A 27,942-nucleotide genomic window follows, 5' to 3' on the forward strand; every position below is an offset into this window, starting at 1 on the left:
ACTGATGATGTTACCAACAGCAAACTCAAAATGGGAAGCATTCAAGGAACTAATCTTGGTGGCTTCCAGGCTTTACATACCAACTAAGAAATATTGTTCAAGGTTTAGGCCTAAATGGTTGTCAGATGGACTAATGAGACATGTGGCAGAGAAGAAAAATGCATGGGATACATACAAATTAATGGGTGACATGGAAGCCTATGATAGATATAAGTTGGTCTGTAACCAAGTCACAAAGGAGATTAGGCAGGCAAAGGCAGACTACGAAAAATCCTTGGCAAAGGATGCAAAGAAAAACAGAAAGGAGTTCTTTACATACTTGAACTCGAGAAGGAAAGGGATGAATCAGATTGGTCCACTGGATATTGATGGTTCAACAGTTGAGGATCCTGCTCAGGTGGCTAACAATCTAAACGAGTATTTTGCATCTACATTCACGCATGAGGAGTTATTCAGGAAGGAGAATGATGTAGGTAAAGTAAACATTGGCAGTGAGCTGGATGATTTTGTAATAACTGAGAGGAAAGTGGAGGAGAGATTGTTGAGGATAAACATAAAAAAGGCACCTGGGGTGGATGGGATCTATCCAGTTATATTAAAGGAGGCAGCAAAGGAAGTATGCAAACCCCTAGCCATAATTATGAGAGCTTCTTTGGACTCAGGGGAGGTACCCATAGACTGGAGATGTGCAAATGTAACCCCAATTCACAAAGGAGGATCAAAGGCTGACACAAGTAATTATAGACCTGTTAGTTTAACTTCTGTTCCAGGTAAATTAATGGAGGCACTGGTTAAAGAAGCACTGCAGGATCATCTAGACAAGAATTCAGTTATAGCTCAGACGCAGCATGGTTTTGTTAAGGGCAGGTCTTGCCTGACCAATTTGATTGGATACTATGATGTAGTCACAAAAGAACTGGATGCAGGGAATAACTTTGATATTATATATTTGGATCTTAGAAAGGCTTTTGATACTGTTGCACATGGAAGACTGCTGCACAAATTGGAGCAGTGTGGCATTGGAGGCAAATTGCTGCTATGGATAAGGGGATGGTTGAGTGGCAGAAGACAGAGAGTGGTAATCAATGGACACTGCTCAACGTGGACTAATGTTATTAGTGGAGTTCCTCAAGGTTCAGTGTTGGGTCCATTGTTGTTTTCGGTGTTTATGAATGATATTGATGATGGGATATCAAGTTTAATGTCTAAGTTTGCAGATGATACAAAGGTTGGCAGGGTCGTTAAGGACACTACTGACGCTATGCTGCTGCAACAGGATCTGGAAAGGTTGAACAGATGGGCTGAGAGGTGGCAAATGAAGTTTAACATTGACAAATGTAAAGTACTACATATGGGTAACAGTAACCCCAGAGCAATGTATCAACTCTGCGGTACTACACTGACAGTGGTGGAGAATGAAAAGGACCTGGGGGTAATTGTGCAGGCAGATATGAAGTTCTCTGAGCAGTGCAGACGAGCTGCAAGAGTAGCTCATGGTGTCTTGTCAATGATATACAGGAATTTTTCTAGCAGGGATAAGGAGGTGATTATTCCCTTGTATAAGGCAATGGTTAGGCCACATCTTGAGTACTGTATACAGGTCTGGAGGCCTCATTTCAAGAAGGATGTAGAGCTGCTGGAACGGGTACAGAGAAGGGCAACAAGATTAGTAAATGGAACAAAGAGTTGCTCTTACGAAGAAAGGCTTAAGTTTTGCAAATTACAGAGTCTGGAGACTAGGCACCGGCGAGGTGATCTGATAGAGGTGTATAAGGCTTTGAATGGTTTGAGCATGCTCAATGCCAGTGGGATTCTTCATCTTTCTCAGAATAATCACCTCAGAGGGCATAAATTCAAATTGAGGAAGGACGGATGTCGGATAGATGTGCGGAAATTTGCCTTTGGCCAGCGGGTGGTTGGTTGGTGGAACCGACTTCCATCACTTGTTGAAGTTGATAGCCTAAACAAATTTAAAGCTCAACTGGACAGGTATTTCGAACGAACGGAGGGGTGAAATGGGAGAGGGTTTTTTTTTTTTTTTTTGGCTGATGCTGAATAAGCTTGCTTTCTTGCATCATATGCTTCTACTAATGCTAATGCTAATGCTAATATAGGACGTTTTAACTTGTTGAGATGTTAAAAAGGGATCACTATAAAGAGCTTCAACTATATATCGTTTCTCTTTTCAATATATAAATTATACAGCAATGTTCTGGAATTCACCAAGAAACTTTCCACTTATTTAAAACAAAATCCATAAAAGCATCCTGGCCAAAAGTTCGTGGATTGCCCTCTCATGATAGTTAAAGGAAGTCATGACAAATTACTTCAGAAAATAATTCACTGCATTTACTCACCTATTTTCATAGAGACTTTGAATTTTATAAGCATTTCCCTCCTTTATAGCTTTCCAAAGGTAAATCAAAAAGCTGCGTACAGCTTCAGGGACTTTGTAGGTTTGTGCATACTGCCTTTCATATTCTAAATCTTGTCGCGGATCACCTTAAAAATGAAATGCAAAACTGTGTTTCATTAAATAAAAGATAATCTAACTCCATATATTAAAAGTAAGAATATTAAGCTATTGGTTCTAATTAATTTTCAACCTTTTATGTTAACTCTTAAAAATTTCTCAAAATTAATTTCTAGAAGGCAAGTAATTTTTTTTTCTTTATTTTACTTCCACTATTACAGCTGAAATGATTTCATCATGTTCATTTATTACAGATAAAAGATCCATATCTCCCACCACTTCATTGTTACAAGATAATGCACATGTGATGGGCATTACCTCATTGAACTCTCCTCATGTCATATGATATGATCCCCTCATGTCATATGAAAATTTCACTTCAGACAAACCTTTGGAAAATACCATGTGGTACGCACCAGATCCATGTATATTTATCTAAGTATCATCATAAACATTTTTAAAATATGTTTTATGCATTTTTAAACATAAATCCATGCATTTTTAATTAACATAAATCCTGATGATCAACCACTAACAGGACTATAATGATTTTTTTGATATTAAGAACCCATATTATATAGATTAAAGTAATAACATTGGGAGTGTCTAAATACAGCACAAAAAAAAAAAAAATCAAATCTGTCTGATGCAAGGCAGACCCATGTAATTATAAAATAAACAAATGTAGTGTAGCTCTCAAACATCCATATTCAAGCGGTTCAATAGTTTCAAACACACACACACACACACACACACACACACACACACACACACACACACACTTGCTTCCATTTTATTCTGATTTCGTTTAATATTTGTATTGCAAGAAGTTTTTCTAGTCTCTCATGGAAGGAATTCTGATATTCCCTGTCCCTGACAGGGAATATCAGAATGGACATATGCACAAGTACCACCTTTGAGGCAAAAGGAATCATACAGCGAATAATTTGGGCATCTGAGATGAGCAGTAGTTGAATCAACTGATAACTGAGATTCTGTCAGAAAAAGTACATGGGGTTTGGCAGACTGCCAAACATCGTTGAGATTAGAACTGAGATCACATATATTTGTGAAATGAATTAGGAAGTGTTTGGGAGGTTTAGATCTTTTTGCAGATAAGCTTGCTCTATTATTTTGACAATTCATGGTGTATTCAATAGTAAGAAAAAGTGAGTGGAACATGCTGTATGAGGTAATGAAATTTTTGGATATGGCGTACACATGGTAAGAATATACCCAGATCCTTGACATAACGTGGCCTCGACAATGCCCGCACACACACTACTCGGAATCCCTCCAGTCACTATCTGGCAGAGGTAGCAAGATTATACACTAGCTGATCCAGAAGCCTCCTAGAGAGTTACCAATAGGTTCAGTCCGGTGTATTAACTAGCAGCCGGCCTGTGAACACCGTTTTAGAGCTGTACCCTCGAAATGTAAGGAATAATAGATCTCGCCACGATGTTCATCATAACCTCAAAAGTCATCAATCATACTGCATGATGGAAGAGATGGGAAGGGTTGACTGGATGTTGTATTCAGATTTGGGCTTCCTGGGTACGGGAACTGCTGGCATCTATTGCTATTACACTTTCTCCAGTGGATGTGGGATAGTTTGTGGTATTCACCACCACACATGATTATAGGAGACTGCTGAACCCACAGGACTTACGTTTATTCCTATGGGTGCTGGAAATATTACATTTAGGTTAGTATGTGTATAGTTCAGTCCGCCTCCTCATGCCTTGGATGGGTATTGGGAAGCAACCTTTCTGGTGATCACTGCTTCCTAGTAGCAAAGTGGCCAGAAACAACAACAACAACAACAACAACAACAACAACAACACACACACACACACACACACACACACACACACACACACACACACACACACACACACACACACACACACACACACACACACACACACACACACACACACACACACACACACACACACACACACACACACACACTACTCAAACATAACACTATACTCATTTCTGGCCAATGTACAGAAGTTCCGACATTGTTCATGGCAGAAATGAACTAACGTTTAGGGGCCGCCTTGCGTAAGACACAACACATGTCCATAGTGCATTAAATTGTCAAAGTCTCCTCCTCTGAAGTTAAAATCTGTGCCTTTAACTACCGCAACGTCTTTCATCTTCTAGCTGCTGATGGAATGATCACTTCCCGACAATAGTTTGCATACTTTAAAGCCCTGTGATGTCATCGTTAGTAATGATGAGGTCAAGAATATTCTCACCCCCAGTATTTTCTCTAAGGTGCTGGTATAAATAACAATCATTCAGTTTATTTTTGAAAGTTTTTCCTAATACTGAGTTTCCCTCCCACTTATTCCAACCAATCTGGGGCAGATTATCACCCGTAATAAGACATTCGCACTTGCTGGCCCATTCCATTTACATGTAAAGACTCTCGTCATATTCTTCACAACCAATCTGGTCTGTAAATTACTCCTACTCTTATTGTTCCTTGCTTATGATGCAGATTCTATGCTGGCAGACGTACTCAGGAATGCATTACCCCGTCTATCTTCCCTATCTTTCCTAAAAATGCATTATGCCTACAGTAGTGGACTCGACATCACCAATTTCCAGGTGGCATCACATTTCTGTTATTTGTCCTAAACAGAAGATCAAATTCAGCCATTTTATTGACAACACTCTTGACATTACTACAGACACAGTTGAGACAAAGCAACCTTCTATAGTTTACTACTCTGACACACCCCTTGAAGTTATTTAAGTTTGTATCCCAAGCTATATCTTCTCTCGTTTGCAACATTGCTACGTACCCTCACAGAACATATTATCAACACTGGATATTGTGGCAACAAACAAAAATTCATGAATTGGGTAAAAGCATTACTTTGACCCATTTCATAAGATAAACAGGGATATAAATTATCCTTCTCCCCAATAACTAGCAGTTTTCCTGAACCCTTGAGGTATCCTCAATGATACTGGCAAAAATCCTTGTACCACCTTTGTTCAAATGAGTACCATCTCTAAAAAAATAGATTCTTACTACCTACAAATGCAGGCCATGCTAATAAAAATCCCCCCCCCAGAGCCTTAAAGGTTCCCCCTAGTCTCAAGTTAATCCACAAGCAGTGCACTCATGTTTAATCCATTGTGCATACTGATCCGAAAACTAAGTTCCATTACATTCAAAATGCTGCATAATTTCATGACACTGCCTCAATCTCTCCCAATTCTAATCTACATTCAGTGCTTTTAGGGACCCACCCACTTTAAAGAAACATCTTAATTTCTAAAACATTCAATATCGAGAGCTTGCTCATGGGAGATGCTGAATGTTGTCTCAATGTTATTCTGCAGTCTTGTATCATCAGATCATGAATGGCATGTACATTTACAGGTGTCAACATGATAACAGGCCTGCCAATGCAGGGTGCAACTTCAACACTGTCTTGTCCACACTTATATTCTGCAACCCATTTTTTGACCATGGCATACATAGGACAATATTCTCATGTTTGCTGCACGTCTTCATGAATTTCCTTCAGCAACATTCCCTTTAAATGAAAGTACTCTGCCTGCATGGTGCTTGATTTTTTTAACAGTTGCCATCTTCATTCACCTTCAACATTCTCTACAAAGAAGAAGAATATAGTTACAAACCTGAAATTTTCTATGAACACCCAAGAAGAATCACAGAACACATCGCAATTATTGTCTTTTAAGAAAACTTTGCAGATCTGTATCAATCTAAAAACTTTGCAACCCTCCCCTTACATCTTTTATATAAGCATGAATTTTAGCCACTCACTTGCTAAGAAACAATTTTTTTGTACACTAAGTTATTAAAGAATTAAATAATTTTGGGATATGACTATAATTGTACAATGCCATTTCAAACAATAATATAATTCTCACAGTCTGATCCAGAACTTAAGACCCCAGGGGCTCACATCTGGTGAGTATGGACTTGGCAAACCCAGGGTTCTGAGCTAGATATCATCATTCTTCTCTTTCTTGGTGATTCCTTTCTACTTCTCTCTCTCTCTCTCTCTCTCTCTCTCTCTCTCTCTCTAAGGGTAACTCAGGAATTTTTTTTGGCTGGTGCAGCACAAGCCTCAGGCTTCCTTGCACCATATAGCTAATAATAATAATAATAATAATATTGCACAATGGCTTTACAGTGGTTCACAAAGTTTACTCATCTTCAACTTAAGTCAGAGATATCAACTTAAAACACCAATGATTCGATTGCTTCTTATCAAGTGATCAACATTTAAATATCTATGAAACTGCTAGTGAAGTTCTTATTTCTTATGGGATTTGCCAATCAATTATAACATGAGATTTGGGTACATGTGCCAAATCTGTACCTTGAATCTGTACTGACAAACGTGGAAAATTCTCACATATAAATCTTCATCAGCATGCTGTTGTTAATCCACACTTAGTTTCTCCTATCATTGATGATGACAAATTGTGAGTGTAAAGCTGAGACCCAATCTTCTCAATGTCACCCCCCCACCAAAAAAGAGACAATCTCGATTAAATGAAAATATCACCCTTATCATATTTTTGGACTCATAAGGCACTGTTCACTGTGAGCTTACCATGCATGGTCAAACTGAACTGTACACAAAACAGTTTTACAATTATTGTGCCATGCTTTTCGGAGAATATGCCTGAGTGGGTTTCAGAGAATTGGCACCATCATCACAATGCTCATACACACTCGTTACTCTTCATTAAAAAAATTTATGAGAAGCACTCAAACTATGGTTCCACCATACTAAGAAGATATAGCTCCCTGTGATTTTTTTTTTTTTAGCGTTTTCTAAGCTTAAAGCCTCCTTGAAAGGTCACAGATTTGCAATAGCTGAGGAAATTATTCAGATGATGATGATGATTTGGTTTTTAATGGTGCACTGGCAGCTGTGGCCATAATGTGCCAAATCAAAAAATAAAACTAATACAAAAATATTGATCAGCCTAAAAACAGGCTACCATGTCAAAAAGGTAAATATGATACTATGGTTAAAGGTTATATAAAAGGTATAAAATATAAACTTAAATCTTTGTATATAAATTGATCGATTGTAAAAAGTTAAAAACGTCAGACATGTGTCTCTGTCAATCTGACTGAGTGTAAATGGTTCAGCCAGATTATTAAAAGTTCTAAAAAATGCTACTCTAAAGACAGGGCATTCGATAAAAAAGTGACATACGGTTAAAATAACGTTACACGTCTCACACACATCTGGCCTCAGAAAAAAGGAGTATGTTAGATGGCTATGACCTATGCGGAGCCGAGCAAGAATAACTTCCTTGCTTCGGACCCTGCATAGACTGGACTGCCATTGCATGATTACAGGCTTAATATGATGTAGTTTATTTGCTGTCTGTCCATGCCAAGATTCTTGCCATTGGGAATATAATTTAGAGCGTATTATTTGCCTGACAGGCAATGATTATCCGGGGAAATGGCTGATTTAGCAGCGGCATCAGCTAATTCATTTCCCCAGATCCAAATGTGGCTTGGGATCCAGCAGAAGCGAATGTCAAATTCTGATTCAACGACAAAACAAAGCATCTGTCAGATCCGGGACAGGACAGGATGAGAGCTGTACCTCACCAATAGTAGAGCCTGTAACACGCTCAATAAATCATATACCTCTACTATTTATAATGAACTCAAGGGCAATTTCAATTGCATGCAACTCTGCAGTATAAATGCTAGTTTCTTGTGGGATCTTAAATGATAATGTTTTGTGAGGAAATGCAACAGCAGATCCCACATAAGATTCTGACTTCGAGCCATCTGTATAGACTGGCAGAAAGTCAGAGTACTGCACCCAATGTGATGCAAAGAGTTGTTGGTGGGCGGCAGGCGGCGTACTAGCCTTCTCCATGATCTTAAGGGAGGTCACAAGTTGGCAGATGTGCATACCAGGTGGAAGGGGTTGCCTTGGTGACTGGGCAACGTTGTCTACCGTCATGTTTAGTTCATTTAACAGCCCTTGGTTCCGAATACCAAAAAGTCTGATGGCAGTCCGACGGGTGTTGTAGAGATTTTCCCAACGTGGCTCAAAACTGATGCCCACGTGAGATGATCAGGCAGGGATTTCAATTTAAAGGTGTAATGTAAATACAACTGCTTACATCGAAGAGATAGGGATAGGAGATGAGCGGGATGCTCCTGTGGCTGAGCTTTGGACAGGAGATGAGCAAAATGCTCATGTGGCTGTCCAAATGGCCTGATGGTGGACTGGACCTAACCACCGAAGTATATCACTAGCAGATCCATATACCTGAGACCCATAATCGAGTTTGGAACGGACAACGGCTCGATAGAGACGAAGAAGGGTAGACCGAACTGCGCCCCATGAAGTTGACGAAAGGGCACGAAGGATGTTAAGCCCTTTAACACACCTCGTCCTAAGCTGACGAATATGTTGAAGAAATGTCAGCTTTTTGTTGAAAATAAGTCCAAGGAATTTGACTTCTGCTACGACTGGGCTGTTGTTTTGTCCAAGCCTTAAATCTGGTTCAGGATGAAGATTACGTTTGCAACAGAAGTGTACACAAACTGTCTTCTGTGATGAAAATCTGAACCCATTAGCCAATGACCAAGATGTAAGGTGGTCAATGGTTTTCTGCAGGTGCCTTTCAATGACCCTCATATTGCATGAATTACAAAATATAGTAAAGTCGTCAACGTAGAGGGCATTGTTTACCGGGTGAAAGTTGTTCTTTGACAGAGTTTATTTTGACTGCAAAAAGCGTGACACTTAGAATGGACCCTTGTGGGAATCCCTCCTCCTGACAAAACTCTCTCTCTCTCGAGAGTGGATCCTAAACAGACTTGAAAATGGCGATTTGAAAGGAAATTTTTAATAAAGAGAGGGAGGTTACTCCTAAGACCAAAGTTGTAGAGGTCTTGTAATATTCCAAATCACTAGACTGTGTCATAAGCTTTTTCAATATCAAAGAAAACTGCTACCAGATGCTCAGATTTAATAAAAGCATCACAAATGTATGTTTCAAGTCGGATTAAATGATCCAAAGTGGTTGTCTCTTCGGAAGCCGCACTGTGTCCTGGAAAGAGACTATTTGTTTCCAAATACCACACAAGGCGGGCATTAACCATTCTTTCCAGGATCTTGCACAAACAGCTTGTCAGAGCGACAGGACAATAGTTACTAGGATTTCTAGGATCCTTTCCTGGTTTTGAGAAGGCAAGAACAATAGCCTTTTGCCAGGAATCCGGAAATTGTTTGTTACCAAAAATTCTATTAAATAAAATTAATAGGTGCTTTTTAGAATAAGGTGACAGATGTTTTATCATTTTGTAGTGGATGTCATCTGGCCCCACAGCATTGGCACGCGTGAGAAAGTGCTGCAATTTAACTCTTCCTGTGTAAAGGGTTGAAGCCCTTTTGAAGGATGGATGTTTAATGGATGTTTCTCACGTTTCTCTTTCAGGGCCAAAAACTCTGCGGGAATGATGTTACTGTAGATATTTTGGCAAATGTTTCCCCTAGAGTATTTGCAACTGCAGTTCAGTCTGCAATTGGACATCCATTGTGCTCGAGGATCGCCGAACACCCTGCGTATTCAAGAGCTAGCCAGTGGTGGAAGGAAGAAAAGGAAATACAACGACTAAAGACAGAACTTAACTTCTCATACCAAGAGGCCAGGAAAGCAGTTAAACCAGTAAGTAGCGGAAAAGCAACATATGCCGAAAAAACATCCAAGAAATGCTCGATTGTGGGTATTTTCCCTTCATTTTCCAGATCTTGTCCCAGACTACTTTTGGGCTTGGGTTATGGATGATGTAAAACAGATCCAAGATTTCCTTTGGCTCTGGCGTTGGATATAACATGCTTTTGCACATGCAAGTTTAAATTATATTAAATTATCAGTCATGGGATATCGGCGGAATATCCCCCAGGCTTTGTTTTATGCCTTTTTTGCCGTTGTGCATTCTGAATTCCACCAAAGTTTAGGAAATAGTGGAAACCAGCTGGATGCTTTTGGGATTGCAATTGCAGCTGCATGGACAATATTTTTTGTGACGTATGCGACTGCATCAGTGATATGCTCCTGACTGACTGTAGCGATGTCAAAATTTGCCAGGTGTTGAAAGGCATTCCAGTCAGCCTGATCAATCTTCCACCGCAGTAAACTAAATGGCTGACACGGTCTACAACTAGTTAGGGTGGTTATCACGAGGAAGTGATTGCTTCTATATGGGTTTTCTTCCACCTCCCATATAAGTGAAGGAAGGAGAGAAGGGGAGCATGGATCAATGGCAGAAAACGTATCGGTAGACATGTGGAAGAATGCGTTTGTTCTCACATTTAGGAGGGAGAGGTCATTGTCAGTGAGCATATGCTCTATGACTTGTCCCCTTCCATTGATGTTAGTACTACTCCACAGAGTGTTATGTCCATTAAAATCCCCAATAAGTAATAAAGGGGGAGGCTATTCCTAGTTACGATACTTAGTTTATTTTGAACTTAGATAGAGATTTTTGTGGGTTATTACATAGTATTGGTAAAATTTGTACCCTTCAAAACTTGCCACCATTGTGTAGTATCGATACGGAATAACATTACGTATATCTCGAACTTGGTAGCGTAAGACATAATGTAAAACTAGATAGCATAATACGTAGCACTGTAGTAGGCATCTGTTAGCTTAGTATTGTATTGGCAATTAATCAATTCAATTTATAAATCCTTTAAATTTTTATAGTTAATTGTATTTAAATGGAAATCATGCCCCAGACTAGAGCAGCAAAGCAACTTTCACAAAGTAGCGAAGTGCTGTGGTTTACTGGAGAACCGTAGGGTACGATTCTCCAATGCATCAGTCTAAAAAAATGTGCAAAATGAGACATGTTTGCGGATCTCTCTCTCTCTCTCTCTCTCTCTCTCTCTCTCTCTCTCTCTCTCTCTCGAACAGAACATGATCTAGCCATGAAGGATGTCTGTGTGTGCTAGGTGCAGAGAATGTGAAGAAATTAAGCGCCAACTCAGCGTTCTGATGGGCATTTATGCGAGCTTGAAGAGTCTGGTGGATACCCTCGAAGGAATTAAAATGGGGAACCCATCAAGTTCTCAGCTGCCCAACTCAATGCCAGAGCACACTCATGCACCAGGCAACACAGTGGCAACCTTCAGGGCAGAATGTGCTGGTCCCAAAGGAGCTAGTTATTGTTGGTGACTAAATTGTCAGGGAAGTGGGAAATATATTGTGCAAAAAGGATAGGTGGAATAGGACCAGAGTATGTCTGCCAGGAGCCAAAGTTAATGACACAAATGGTGATATCGTTGTACACGTTGCTGGCCCTCATTAACAACATTGAAATCATCTGAAGTACAGCACTAAGTATTTATACTTTAATATTTTTGACTTGTTGTGTTGCAGGTTCGAATTGTGTTATTTTATGATTGCCTTTCCATGTTATCTAACCCGTTGGTTGATTAAATCAGTTTTAATGGTGCTCATTGCAGGATTCTTCAGAGCTAAAGGACCTTTAATGATAGCGCTTTTGCAGTTCTATAAGCTCATCATTTCCCAATTCTTTTATTCCTAAAATTCCATTTCTAAGTTCAGTTATTTAGCCATCTCCATAACTTCAGCCACCACTGCTTCCTGACTGAGTTTGATTTTTCAGAATTCATTCACATATTTTCCCCATACCTCATATATATTGTTGTTCATATGTGATCAAACCATGTTCATATGATAATCTTTACTGCATCCACAATATTGAATTTTTTTCAGAATTTTAAAAAAGGTGCATTTACTACATCATGGAACTGCCTTCATAAATATCCACTTCAGGTTTTATAGTAATAACTGCTTAGTCCAGAACTGAAAAATGGAGATTTGTGGTTAGGTGGTAAAAACTTGGTAGCTTTCACTGAATCAAGATAAGCAGGATAGTAGAGATACCAACAAAATTAACAAGTAGTAGCAATACCTTAAATTCCAGCGTATTCAACTTGCTATAATGTTTAACAGCAGATACAAAGTGCTGGGCGAACTAATGATGAAAAGTACATATAGCTTTTTTTTTTTTTTTTTTTTTTACTATTTCGCATTGCTTTCTTCTCTTGAGTGATATTGTTTTGGAAGTCATCCTCTTTTAAATTAGCACCCTTATCAACACTGAAAGCTTGTCTTCAAGAATACCCACACTCTTCAATTCTTTTTCAACTGTTCAAGGAAAACTGGAAAAAAAAAAAAAGGGTAATTATTATTGCTTCGGCTGCTAAAATATCCACTAGCAGCTTCACCTTGCACTCTGATATTGAAAAGCTGATATTTTCTGAAAAGGTGAAATTAACCAGTGCTTACTTTATATTCCTCTTCTGTTGTCATGCTCTTAAGTTTCATAAAGGCCTAATGCTTTCATCACTGCCTTACTGAAAGGAGCACATTTCTGAGTCTGATCCTGATGTGGGATAAACACTTTTCCATTTCAATAATAACATAATTATGATTCTGTAACCTTGTTGGTGTCATGACACTATCATTCAGAATTTCCTCAAGAATTTTATTCCCCTTACAAATCCGAACTCCGAGCCAAGTTCAATATGCTTGGTATCTCCATATTGTGAACCCTGTTTCTGTATATTTCTATGCCATTTTTCATTATATCCAAGTTGATGTGATGGCCTTCCTTTTACTTGAACTTTCCATAAGAGTATTTTTTCAGCACCCATTTTTAATATAAATATAAAAGGTATAAATGAAAATAATTTGTTATAGTGAGAATTTGTTAAATGAGAAATGCCTGTATATACAAAAGTTTAATTTTATTAAAAAACACACATGGGCACTTATGTTAAGTTATTTGTGTTTGTTTTTCTTAATAAGATGCACAAAATTCATTTTAAGATTACTTACCACTGTGAATATCATACTCGTGAGGTGCTGTAGAATAGTAGGTGCCATACTTAAATAAAATAAAATAAATTAAATTAATATAACTCAGTATCAAATGTTACTACAGGCCTACTTAAATGACCTCTAAAATTTGCAAAACAAAAATATCATAACTTAAAACTTCAAATATGAAAACATTCATATTTAATTAGCAGTCCATTTCTCTTTCCATTCATTTGAAGGAGTTCAAACTCCTGCTGGTGAGTAGAAGAATTTTTAACCCTCCAGGCACCCTTGTGTAATGGCTACATCAAAAAATAAAAGCTTTAAAATTTAAATTTCTATTACAATTAAATTAATGCTAATTTTAGTACAGCCCTTACCAACTGAGGGGGATACATTCCAAAAAGTACCACATTTAATGAAACTATGACTGACAAAAGTCCCATAGAAAATAGGGGGTTAGAAGGAAAAAAATAGTATTAGTAATAGCACTAATGCAAGTTTTATATAGCATTATCAAAAAAAAAAAAAAAAAAAAAAAATCTCATATCAACTGTCATAAAATCCTAATAAAAAACTATAAGAAACAAACTTCAATTTTTGCTTATACAATAAAAACGGGATGCTGGAATTAGATATACATATGTACTTACACACAAAATGTTGACTACCCTCACTGGGTCATGCCTTCATTCAATAAGGCAAAACACAGTCGTCTTCAAACCATATCAGAAACAAAGATCTACAGTGAGAAGGACCAACACATCTATGTAATATCAGAGAGGCATTGCATCATCTTGTTTGTAAAAGCATCTGCTATTATCTGTTCTTCACATCCTGTTCAGCAACAGAATGGCATATGCTCATTTAACTCCAAAGAAGAAAAGCATAATTATTACTCTTGATAGGGAGGGCTTTCCTAGTCAACATATATCTGCAAAATTAGGCCATAACCAGTCTGTGTTATAGTTACCTCAAAAGACCACAGAAGTCAAAAGAAAATCTGGAACCAGACTGAAACAGAAAAATACTGCAGCATAGGACAGAGTTCTGAAGCATCTATGCCTCCACGATCATCATACAAGTTCCACATACCTAAAATTCATACGAAAGTAACATACATACTTGGGTAAACGAAAGCAATAGAACTGTCTGACAAAGTACCAGAACTTGAAATGAATAGTCAGAAAGCATATCAACCTCATAAGAAGCCCTTATTGACAATCCATGAAAAAAAACAACTAACCTGGGCTAAAGAACATGCTAATTGGACAACTGAGTGAGAGGAATCTGTGACATTCTCTGATAAATCAAAATTTAACTTCCACAGATTATTGAGTAAATCTAACAAAGCTTATCACCCTGAGTGTATTCAACAACAGTAAAGTTTCCACTGGGCCATATGGCTTAGGGATGCATAAGGAATAAATGAGTGGGCAGAATACATTTTGCATATGGTAGTGCTAATGGTAATTACCACACAAAACTTTTAAAGGAGGCTTCTTCTATTCCCACAAGAGATCTCATTCAAGGAACTGAAAATTGTGTTTTCCAACATGACTCTGCACCTTGCCACACTACAAGTAAGGGCAGGTCAACATTAAAAAATCACTTAATACAATTTAGGGTGTGTTAATTTTAACTTGTTTCAAACACTGACTGTTTTATCTTTTTTTTTTTGATATTTCGATGAAGAATCTCATGCAAGACTGCAATATCCGATCCTTATCATGGCAAAGAAATAATTAATTTTGAACCCGAATGAAAACTGCTGGAGTGTCATGGGGACAGAAAATTGCTGATAAAAAAAACCATCAAGCAAGATAACAATGCAAGAAACCATTATTCATGTCTGGTACCACGAACTAAGCAACGATTATATCAAGAATCTCATAAACTTCATGCCAGATAGGTGCAAAGTGGTAATTAAGCTCGTGGTGGTCCAATGAAATATTAATATCATTATAGGAGACCTAATGGTATTTGTTTGCTGCTGGTATATTTTTTTCCTCCATCTCATTGCATAATGTTAATTTTAAACACTGATCACAATGAAAAGGCATTCATAAGGCCTGCAGTGTATTTCTGCAGAGCAATATCCATTGGTAACCACCCTCTGTCTTCTTCCACTCAACCATCCCTTTATCCATAGTAGTAATTTGCCCTAATGCTGTCGCCTCTGTAGGCAGGTGAGCAGGAGAAGGAGTGCATAGCACACGCTTCTTGATTAGACCGGGGTTCGAGGACGTGACCACCAAATATGGAGGATACAGAAAGGTCAGGGAATGACCACCGCATATCCCCGGAGCAATATGGCCTTAGTTGTTAATGCTCCTAAAAACCAAATAACAAACAACAAGCCCTAATGCTACACTGCTGCAATTTCTAATTGCCAGCTGTCTTTTGTGTGCAACAGTATCAAAAACTTCCTTGAAATCCAAATATATCACATCAAAATTATTTGCTCCAGTTCCTTTCTTACTGCATCATAGTAGTCAATCAAACTGGTTAGACAAGATCACCCCTTAACAAATCCATACTGTGACTGCAGTATACCTAAATTCCTGTCTAAATAGTCCTGCATTATTTCTTTAACCAATAATTTAATTATTTTTATTGGATTACAAGTCTATAATTACTCATGAAACTCTACAATAAACCGTTTTGAATTGAGAATTCAATTGCATATCTCCAGTCCAATGAGACTTCTGAATCCAAAATTCTCTTGTAATTATGGATAAGGGTTTGCTTACCAACACTGTTATCGACACTTAATATAACCGGACTGATCCCAACAACTGGTTATTTTTATTTTTAATTTAGATAAAGAGTTTTTGTAGATTACTACTTAATATACGTAAAACCATTATTTCGTTCGAATCTTGCAGCCACTGCTTTTGCATAGAGTTGTAGGGAATTCAAATTTTTAATTGTGGTAACCAGGTAGCTCTAACGTATAATTATATAGCGTAATACGCATCACTGCATTTAGGATTCTATTAGATAGCGCAGTATTGACAATTAATTAAATTTATTGATCTTATTAATTTAAAATATCATGCCCCAGACTAGAGCAGCAAAGCAACGGGCACAAATTGGCAGGAGTGCTTTGATTCGGGGGAGAACTGAGGGGAGCGATTCTCCAATGCATCACAGCCTAAAAAAAATGTGCAATTTGTTAAATGTTTGCCGAACTCTCTGGAATAGAACATGATCTAGCCAAGGAGGATGTCTTTGTGTGTGCCAGGTGCAGAGAGTGTCTAGAAATTAAGCATCAACTCAGCATTCTACTGGGTGTCTATGATAGCTTGTGGTGTAAGGTAGATGCCCTCGAAGAAATTAATATGAGGGGCCCGTCAAACTCTCAGCTGCCCAACTCAATGCCAGAACTCACTCCTGGGCATCAGGCAACACAGCGGCAATCTCCATGTCAGAATGCACTGGTCCAAAAGGAACTAGTTATTGTTGATGACTCTATTGTCAGGGAGATGGGGAATATATTGTGTAAAAAGGATAGATGGAACAGGACCAGGGTATGTCTGCCAGGGGCAAAAGTTGATGACGTTGTAAAGCATATATCATCTATTAAGGGCACAAAAAAAATGATACTGTTGTACACATTGGCACCAATGACATTAAGAGTAAATCTGCAGATTTACTTAAAAGTACAGGTCAGTGTTGCAAAAATACCTATTAAGAAATATTGTTCAAGGTTTAGGCCTAAATGGTTATCAAATGAACTAATGAGACTCGTGACAGAGAAGAAAAATGCATGGGATGCATATTAATTATCAAGCGACTCAGAAGCCTATGGCAGATATAAGCTAGACTGTAATCAGGTCACAAGGGAAGTTAGGCAGGCAAAGGCAGATTAGGAAAAATTTGGGCAGATGGGATGCTAAGAAAAACAGCAATAATTTCTATACTTATATAAACTCTAAAAGGAAGGGAATGAATGATTGGTCTACTTGATATCTTTGGCTCGACTGTTGACGATCCTGCTCAGATAGCAAACAAACTGAATGAGTATTTTGCATCTACGTTCACACATGAGGAGTTATTAAGATTTGAAAATGCCACAAGTTTATCAAATTGTAACAGAGTGCTTAATGATTTTGTAATAACTGAGAACAAAGTGGAGCAAAAATTATTGAAGTTCAAAAATAAGAAAGGCACCTGGGGTGGATGAGATCTATCCAGTTATATTAAAGGAGGCGGCAAAGCAACTAAACAAACCCTTAGCCATAATTATGAGAGCATCCTTGGACTCAGGCGAGGTCCCTACGGACAGATGTGCAAATGTATCCCCAATTTACAAAGGGGGATCAAAGGGTGACAAGAGTAATTACAGACCAGTTAGTTTAACTTCTGTTCCGGGTAAAATAATGGAGTGTCACTGGTTAAAGATGCATTGCAGGATCATCTAGACAAGACTGCAGCAATAATTCGGACACAGCATGGGTTTGTTAAGGGAAAGTCTTGTCTGACAAATTTGATAGGATATTATGATGTGGTTACAAAGGAACTGGATGCAAAAAATAATTTTGATATCATATATTTGGATTTCAGGAAAGCTTTTGACACTGTTGCGCATGGAAGACTATTGTACAAATCGGAGCAGAATGGTATTAAGGGTAACTTGCTACAATGGATAAAAGGATGGTTCAGTGGGAGAAGACAGAGGGTAGCAATCAATGGGTGCTGCTCTTCATGGACTAATGTTATTAGTGGAGTCCCACAGGGTTCGGTGTTGGGTCCACTGTTTTGTATATTTATCAATGATATTGATGAAGGTATATCATGCTTAGTGTTGAAGTTTACAGATGATACAAAGGTTGGCAGGGTTGTTAATGACAGTAATGGCAGTGTGCTACTGCAACAGGATCTAGAAAATTTGGGCAGATGAGCTGAGAAGTGGCAACTGATGTTTAACCTTGACAAATGCAAAGTACTTCATATGGGTAGAAGTAACCCGAGAGAAAAGTACCAACTGTGTGGTGCTACACTTAAGGTGGTAGAAAATGAAAAAGACCTCGGAGTAATTGTGCAGTCAGATATGAGCAATGCAGGCAGGCTGCCAGGGTAGGTCGTGGGGTTTTGTCAACGATATACAGGAATTTTGCTAGCAGGGAAAAGGAGATGATTGTCCCTCTGTATAAGGCAATGGTCAGGACACGCTTTGAGTACTGCGTACAGGTCTGGAGGCCTCATTTTAGGAAGGATGTAGATTTGCTTGAGCATGTACAGATAAGGGCAACAAGATTGGTGAGGGGAATGAAGGGATCCTCTTACCAAGAGAGGCTTAAATTCTGCAAATTGCAGTGGCTGGAGACAAGGCACCTGTGCGGTGATCTGATTGAGGTGTATAAGGCCTTGAATGGTTGAGCACGCTGAATTCTGATGGGGTCCTTCCACTTGTTCAGATTATGAACCTAAGGGGGCATAAATTCAAATTAAGAAAGGACAGATGTAGAATAGATGTGCGGAAATTTGCCTTTAGCCAGCGGGTGGTTAACTGCTGGAATAAACTTCCATGGAAGTTGATAGGTTAAATAAATTTAAGGAGGAACTGGACAGGCATTTGGAGGGAATGGTGTGAATTTTTTTTTTTTTTTTTTTTTTTGGCTAATGCTGCATAAGCTCATACACTTGCTTTCTTGCATCACATGCCACTACTACTAATACTAATAACTCCGGATGCCAATTGGCAGTGTGCTACTGCAACAGGATCTAGAAAATTTGGGCAGATGGGCTGAGAAGTGGCAACTGATGTTTAACCTTGACAAATGCATGTCAAATGACAAATTTTTGATGTTTAGCTGCAATCGCTTTCATTTCCCTCTCAGTTATCAAAAAATCATTTCACTCCCTATGACATCAAATGTTTTGGGTCTTATGGTACCAGGAGTTTCTCCCCATCTCCGCATTATGCACTTTGTTTGTGTAACACACAACTCTGTGAAGGCCAGAGATTTTACTAAAAAGTGTAAGTGTGTTGTTGTGTCATGTAATGTCTTGTTGTGTTGTTCCTCTGACCTTTTAGCCATTGGGCCCCTAGTGAGACCCCACATTGCCTACACTTTGCCTTGAGGAGGCAGGTCAAGCATAGAGGGATCACATTAGAAGTTCGTACTCTGGCAGGCCCTGCTACCTTGCTTCCTAAGAATTCAGTGGCTAGGGCCTATATATACAGTAAGTCCCTGACATACTGTTTATATAGTAAATGATACATTCCAGGACTTCTTACATAAGTCGAATTTTATATAACTGGGGAATGACTAATAAATTATTGCTACTATATGCATGATATGCCAAAATTACAAAAACCAAATAATATCCTCTGAAGAATGAAAAAAAAATAGTTATATATTTTTCAATTAATTAGTTATATTTTTTATTTGTAAAATAATAAGAGAAGTTTACCTCAATATTGTAAGTAGAACACTTCCTATGATACTCCAGAAATTAAAACGAAAAAAATTGCAAAACTTACATTAGAGTAACAAATAATTTTAAAAAATAATTAAAAATTAATTTAACGCAATTAAAAAAAAGAAAATTAATTAAAAGAATTAAAAATTGCAAAACGATTTTCCTTCCTAAAGAAAATCGTTTTGCAATTTCTTTTGTTAAATTCTTTTAATTAATTTTCTTTTTTTTAATTGTGTTAAATTGATTTTTAATTGTGCTAAATTGAATTTTATTGTGTTAAACTGAGTTTTATTGTGTTAAATTGATTTTTAATTATTTTTTAAATTATTTGTTACTCTAATGTAAGTTTTTCGATTTTTTCATTTTAATTTCTGGAGAGTATCATACGGAAGTGTTTTACATATTATATTGAGGTAAACTTCTCTTATTATTTTACAAATATTGATATCAACATAGAAAGTATTGAGCATTACAGCTCTGGGTCATACTATATATGTTTTATACATTAATTATGTATATAGAAAAATAGTTATATATTTTGAATTAGTTCCATTAAAAATTTTATCTGGGGACAGTGGTGAAGTAGCCGGAGTGGCACATAAGAAAAACATAAAAAGAAGAAAAATTGCATGCTAGCTACTATAAAAACTTATATGTATTTCATAGCTATGGTTATTACAGTTGACTTCACTGGTGCGATCTCTTCACCACTTCTTATATTCTGTCTTCTTTGTCCTTTATTATTGTGTTCACTGTTGCCACTGACAAATCTAAATTCTGCACGATACTTGTTAATGTTTGACCATTTTCATACATCTTTATTATTTTAATATTCTGATCTAAATCTATTGCTTTCCTTTTCTTGGTAGATTTACTAGTACCGCGTCACTTATTCTTTTAGTTGGCATCATGATAACGGTCAAAATGAAATTTTCTGTAAAAAACTTCGGGTTAAGGTGAAAATACACTACTATCATCTCACGCGAGCTCACATTTTACTAAAGCACAGGTCTGGAGGTCACTACCATAAAACAAAGAAAATTTGCCGTTTTTGGTTTATTCAACTTTTCTGTTAGTGCAATTTAATATAAACGAGTAGTAAACTCAATCTGAAATGTACCGTACTGAAACTCCTGTTTCCACTTTTTTAAAGTTTACAGGATAGGCAATTCTGTCCAAATACATCTCTCATTTCTTCGTCAATTTCCTGAGCTTTCTTGCCCTGCAAATGCAGGAACCTGATCACTGCTTGATACTCCACTTTGTCAACCATAGCATCCTTCCTCAGATTCCAGGCTCCACCTCTGGGAATGAAATTTCACATGTTAGTTACTGAATATGTACACAAAATCAGTAGGCATCTTCCTGCTGATGTTTTATCTAGGTCAGGGTATGAACATTTTAATACCCCCTCGTGTATATATATATATATATATAAATAAAAAAAAATTGAGCACTGGAAATTAGGTTAAGCCCGAATTGGCATTTAAGTTAGGGTAAAGTTAAATTTAGACACTAAGTTTAATTTAGTTAATTAAACTTGCTCAATCTAATTAAAGTTAATCAGATTGAGCAAGCGCGATGGTTGTGCAAGTTAGAGTAGGGGAAGAAGACTGAATGAAGGCTGGGGGAACAGATAGAAGTGTGGGGACGATAGGGAAGGCGGCCCCAGAAATACCAGTGGGGATAAGACCCACCAGGGAAAAGAGGAGGGACATAGGAACCTGTCCCCCTGCCAGGGGAAAGAGAGTAAAGGTACCACACAAGGGAGCACTCTACAGAATGCCAGATGCCGCTGGTAGCAGAGCTGCACTGCAGAGGAACAGAGAGAAGTATGGGGACGATAGGGGAGGCGGCCCCAGAAATATCAGTGGGGATAAGCCCCACCAGGGAAAAGGGGGGAATTGGCTGTTTTGGCTGTTTGTTTGAGTATTTATTAGGTGCATCGGAAACCATGGCCATTGTATGCCAGCATGTTTTAGCATGAAACAAAAGCCAAAAAAAAAAAAAAAAAAACACCTCCCATTCATTCCAAATGCCTGTCCAGCTCAGCCTTAAAATAGCTTCCACAACAAAAGATGGAAGCCTGTTCCACCAATCAACTAACTGCTGGCTAAAGGCAAATTTCTGCACATCTATTCTACAACTATCTTTCCTCAATTTGAAACTATGCCCCCTCAGGTTCTTAGTCTGAGCAAGAGGAAGGAATCCCATCAGAATTCAGCTTGCTCAACCCTTCAAGGCATTATACACCTCAATTAGATCACAGGTGCCTACTCGCCAGGTGCTACAATTTGCAGAATTTAAGACTTTCTTGGTAAGAGCACCATCTTTGTTCCCCTCACCAACCCTGTTGCCCTTCTTTGTATTCATTCTAGCAACTCTACATCCTTCCTAAAATGAGGCCTCCAGACCTGCACACAGTACTCTAGGTGTGGCCTGACCATTGCCTTGTATAACAGGATAATCACCTCCTGTCCTTGCTAGCAAAATTCCTATACATCATTGAAAAGATGCCATAACGTGCCTTGGCAGCCTGTCTGCACTGCACAATTACCCCAGGTCTTTTTCACTTACAACTTCCCTCAGTGTAGTACCAAAAAGTTAATACATTTCTCTTCAGTTATTGCTACCCATATGCAGTACTTTGCATTTATCAATGTTAAACTTCAGTTGCAACTTCTCAGCCGATTTTCCCAACTTAAATAGATCCAGTTGGAGCTTATTGTCGTTAACAACCCTGCTTACCTTTGTATCATCAGCAAACTTGGACATTAAACCCGATATACCTTCATTAACATCATTGATAAATATACAAAACAACAGTGGGCCCAATTACGAACCCTGGGGAACTCTATTAGTACCATTAGTCCACAAACAGCAGCGTCTATTGATGACCACTATCTTTTCCCACTCACACTCAACCACCCTTTTATCCATTGTAGAAACTTACCTAAAATACTGCTCAAATTTGAACATTAGCCTTCCATGTGTAACATTGTCCAAAGCTTTTCTGAAATTCAAGTATACACAATGTGCCAATTAAACAATGAGACTGATGCTATTAAAAAAAAAAGAATAAACTAAAAAAGAAAAAACTAATGGCAAAGTAAGGTTATATATTTTCGAAGTTATGTTATTATTATTATTTGGTTTTTAGGAGCATTAGCAACTAAGGCCATATTGCTCCAGGAATATGCGGTGGTCATTCCCTGACCTTTCCGCATCCTCCGTATTTGGTGGTGACTGGCTCGAACCCCGGTCTAATCAAGAAGCGTGTGCTAGCACTGCTGCTCCTTCCCACCTGGCTACAGAGGCGCCGTTTTTTTTTTTTTTTTTTTTCGAAGTAATCACCTCTGATGTGTATCATCTACAAACTTGGACATTAAACCCGATATACCTTCATCGATATCACTGATAAATATACAAAACAACGGTGGGCCCAATACCGAACCCTGGGGAACTCCACTAATAACATTTGTCCACGAAGGGCAGTGTCCATTGATTACCACTCTCTGTCGTCTCCCACTCAACCATCCCTTTATCCATTATAGCAACTTACCCTTAATGCCATACCTCTCCAATTTGTACGGCAGTCTTTCATGTGTAATAGTATCAAAAGCTTTCCTAAAATCCAAGTATATGATATCAAAATTATTTTTGGCATTCAGTTCTTTTGTGACCACATTGTAGTATCCAATCAAATTGGTGTGACAAGACCTCCCTTTAACAAACCCAAGCTGTGTCTTAACTATTACTGCAGTCTTGTCTAGATGATCCTGAAATGCTTATTTAACCAGGAATTCCATTATTTTCCCTGAAACACAAGTTAAACTAACAGGTCTGTAGTTACTTGTGTCACCTTTTGAACCCTCCTTATGAATTGGTGATACATTTGCACACCTCAAGTCCATGGGGACCTCCCATGAGTCCAAAAATCTCTCATAAATATGGCTAGGGTCTGCTTACTTCCTTTGCTGCCTCCTTTAATATAACTGGATAGATCCTGTCCACCCTAGGTGCCTTCCTTATGTTTAACTTCAACAATTTCTTCTCCACTTTGCTCAGTTATTACAAAATCACTTAGCTCCCTATTAGCATTTGATAAACTTCTGGCACTCCCCTCATTGAATAACTCCTCATGTGTGAATGTAGATGCAAAACACTCATTCAGTTTATCAGCTTACTGAGCATGATCATCAACAGTCAACCCATCTATGTTAAGTGGTCCAATCTGATTCATCCCTTCCCTTCTAGAGTTTACATAAGTAAAAAACACTTTGCTGTTTTTCTTTGCATCCTTTGCCAAAGATTTCTCGTAATCCGGCTTCGCCTGCCTAACCTCCTTTGTGACTTGATTACAGTTGGAATGAAAAGCCTAGTAGCCTCCAAAATTAAAGCCCCTGAAAGCTTCCCATTTAGAATTCAAGGTTGGTAACACCATCAGTTGATCCCATACAGAATTTAAAAACTGTATGAGACCTCTGTAGTTACCTTTACGAAAGCAAAAGCCCATTCCTTTTAGCCCTGATGGTAGTTACATCTTTAAGTAATTTCAACTTCATTACATTGTAATCCCTGTCACCCAGTGGTTCTTTTATCTGCAAATTCTTAATGCATGAATAATCACTGCTGATAATCAGATCAAGAGTCCTCTCGAACATGTTGCGAAAGAAAACAGTCATTCCATAAATCCACAAAAGTCTTGCTAGTGTGTGAGTAACCAACCCACAAGTTCCAGTCAATATCTGGAAAGTTAAAAATCCCCCATTATAAGACACTCTGATTTACTGGCCCACTCTATTTCTCTGCACAATTGCTCATTATATTCATCAGATTCATTTGGCCTATAACACACACCTACTCTAATTTTTCCTTTCCCAATGCTTACGTCACACCAAACAGACTCAACATTGAATTGTCCGCCAACATCAATTGGATGCACTTCCTTAGATTTTATGAGTTTCTTAACTAACAGCATAACCCCCCCTACCTTCCTATCCTCTATCTTTTCTGTACACATTGTACTCCCCAAATTCCAATTCTGCACTGCTTACATCTGTGTAACACCATGTCTCTGTTATCCCAACAATACCTGCCTTTGATGTCTTGACTAGCACTTCCAGCTCAGCAAATTTATTAATTAAACTCCTGGCATTGGTGTACACGCAAGTAGACATTCACCTGTTCCTACTCTTGGTTATCCTAACACAGCCCATGTATTTACTTGTTCCACTATGACTCCCAACAGTCAGTTATGTTTTTAGCATTAGCATTAGTAGAGGCATATGATGCAAGAAAGCAAGCTTATGCAGCATCAGCCGAAAAAAAAAAAAAAAAACCCTTCCACTTCACCACTCCATTTGTTCAAAATACCTGTCCAGCTGAGCTTTAAATTTATTTAGGCTATCAACTTCCACAACAAGGGATAGAAGTCTGTTCCACCAACCCACTAGTTAAAGGCAAATTTCCACACATCTATCCTACATCTGTCTTTCCTCAATTTGAATTTATGCCCTCTCAGGTGATTATTCTGAGCAAGAGGCAGTCCTTAAAGTCTCCATTACCTTGCTTTCCAGGCTGTTGTTCATTCCAATCGAAGCAGTGCAAGAATCACTTTTGCCTCTGCCTGTGGCCACTGTTAACCATTTAGTCTGTGTATCCCCCTCCAAGCTAACAGTTTTCCGACCCACGTGACACTGCCTTGATAGCATCAGCAAATATTCTTGCACCCTTTCTATTTAAGTGTACCCAATCCCTGTAGAAACAGTCTCTCCTGTCAACAAGCATTTGACTGTTGAAGCTTTCATCTGTGGTTACTGAAATGGGTTTTAATAAATTTTAGGGGGATGGGTAAATGTTTTTTTTTTTTTTTTGTTGACTGAAGCTGTATAAGCTTTAATCCTTACATCATATTTTTACTACTAAGTTGCGTACGTTTCATTTACCACCAACTTAAAAATAAGGAACAAATATGGCTCCGTCGAATAATTACAAACTTCTGGATATGGTGAGAAAATATTTTTACCATGTAGAATATGTTGGCATCAAAAAAGTTTAGAAAGGACTGCCATTTATCTAGGTTAATTAAATAAATATATTTCCGGTATTATTCAACTTTAAGTTTGCATAAAATGAAGTCACGATCACAACCTCTTGTTTTTAAGCTGGAAATGATTGACAATACTTATTATTTACAAATAATGTTAACATACATAAATACAATCACGGTACAGCCAAATTTTGAATGAAATTTACCTCGTTTTCCACGAATTCTTCGCCTTCGTACATATTAAAATAACAAAACAACCGGTTTCAAAATAAACCAAGATACACTATACCGAACAAACCGAGAAAATTAACCACACCACGTGTATAAAGTCTTAAAACGACACCTATCTTGTTTGGATTCCAAAGATAGCGCCACTACTCTCTCTAGGAGGAGATCAGTAAATTGCCCTAATATCGGGATCGCTACATGAAAACCCAGCAAACAGTTGTTCTTGTTGTCGCTGAACAAGATTTGGTAAAAGAGCTAAAATGGATATATTGTACCATTCCAGTTATTGTTTTTATAAGTTTGTAGTAAGCCTAGTTTGTAGATATCTGATCAGAAATTAGAAAATGGGGTGTGAATGGGATGCATCCCACAGTTGCACACCAGGACTCCCGATTCAGGAGGCCCCAATCGAGGAGACATCGAAGTCTGCACCTTTGCACGGTCCTGTTAGTAGATAAGAATTTTTCTCTTACTTGTGAACACAGTTAAGATAAGTGGGTATCATAGATATTTGATTCATTTACCAAGATATCCACTGGTGTTCATAGAAATGGCATCACTTAGGAATTTCATATTTCTAACCCTTTTTCGCGATGGTATGTTACATTAATGACTAGCATCGCAAATAGAAATATAAACAAAAGATATTTATTAATAGTTAAGGCAAAGCTAAGTAATATTTGACAGGTGTTCCCAAAATATTCCAAAATGAGCATTTCCAACCTTCAGACCACAGTTTTGGTAACCACGAAAATTATGGCTGAAATATTATCAGAAGCACTCTATTTGGTTCAGTTTATCATTTTAAATGGAAAACAAAATGAAAAGTTCACCAGATGCACACTAATATTTATTGAACCGCCTCTGGCCCTGATTACAGCAGCACACCGTCGAGGCATTGACAAGATCAATTACTGAAGATAATTCGTGGTTCTGATATTTCGTGGTTCCAAACACAAATTATGGCTACGAAGTGTCTTTGGTTTCTTTCTGGAAACTGCAGATTCACAAGCTGCCAACAGTTCTCTATAGGATTCAGGTCCGGGATGTTTCCTGGCCAGCTAAGAGTTGTAATGAACCATTCTTCCAACCATTTTTTCACCTATAACAAATGTAAACACATTACTTTTTCGTAGAACACAACACCACTACGAACCTCTAATGCAGAAATGAAGCTAAAGTAACTACAGAAGTGCCTACTTACACTTTTTGCCCGATGACAAGGAGCAGAGTCAGCCTGAAAAATTAAGTTACTTAACAGGTTGAAATGGTCTCTAATGGTTGGCAGAAATTTGCCTTCCAATATAGCCAGGTATCCATTGGCATTTACGGAACCTTTTATAAACGGCAGGTAACCCACTCCGTGATACGAAATGCACCCCCATATCATTTGGCTAGTAGGGAACTTCACTGTGGACACCATATAGTCTGGATGGTATTCTTCACCGTGTCTACAGAGAATTGTTTGTCTCACATCAGAGCCATGTAAGTTGAATTTCTTGTCATCCGAGAAAATAGCTGACTTTCACTGTTCGGGGGTACATTTGACATGTTCCTTACACCAAATTAATCGGGTCTTTTTCATTTTTTGTGTCTTCTTCTTAGGACGACGGGCTACAAGTCCACATTTGAAGAGGCGTCTTCTGACTGTTAGTGCACTTGCTACAACTCATATATGTTCTTGCCATTCTCTTTTCAGCTCAAACGAAGAAGCTTTACGGTTTTTAAGGCATAAGCGCTTCAAAACGCGGTCCTGTTTTGCGTAGAGACTCGTTTGGATCCGGTTCCTTTTTTCCTATCAGCAGAACCAGTATTCTTGAGTTTGGAAAGAAATCTACTCACTCTA

General features: G+C 38.1%; 1 protein-coding gene across 1 annotated transcript in view; it reads right to left on the reverse strand.

Annotated features, from left to right (window-relative positions):
• eIF3l (eukaryotic translation initiation factor 3 subunit l) overlaps nucleotides 1-26,185 on the reverse strand; it is a 425,669-nt gene extending 399,484 nt beyond the window's left edge. The window contains exons 1-3 of the mRNA XM_090377051.1: nucleotides 26,075-26,185; nucleotides 13,403-13,451; nucleotides 2,358-2,502 (exon numbers count right to left, since the gene is read on the reverse strand). Coding sequence (XP_090233177.1) covers nucleotides 2,358-2,502; nucleotides 13,403-13,451; nucleotides 26,075-26,107 — 227 coding nt within the window. The 5' untranslated portion in view covers nucleotides 26,108-26,185. The remainder of the gene's footprint in view (nucleotides 1-2,357; nucleotides 2,503-13,402; nucleotides 13,452-26,074) is intronic.
• Between the last annotated feature and the right edge of the window lie 1,757 nt (nucleotides 26,186-27,942).

This window comes from Mastigoproctus giganteus, chromosome 7 (assembly GCF_048544385.1).
Source record: "Mastigoproctus giganteus isolate SK-2022 chromosome 7, ASM4854438v1, whole genome shotgun sequence".
Lineage (NCBI taxonomy): Eukaryota > Metazoa > Arthropoda > Arachnida > Uropygi > Thelyphonidae > Mastigoproctus > Mastigoproctus giganteus.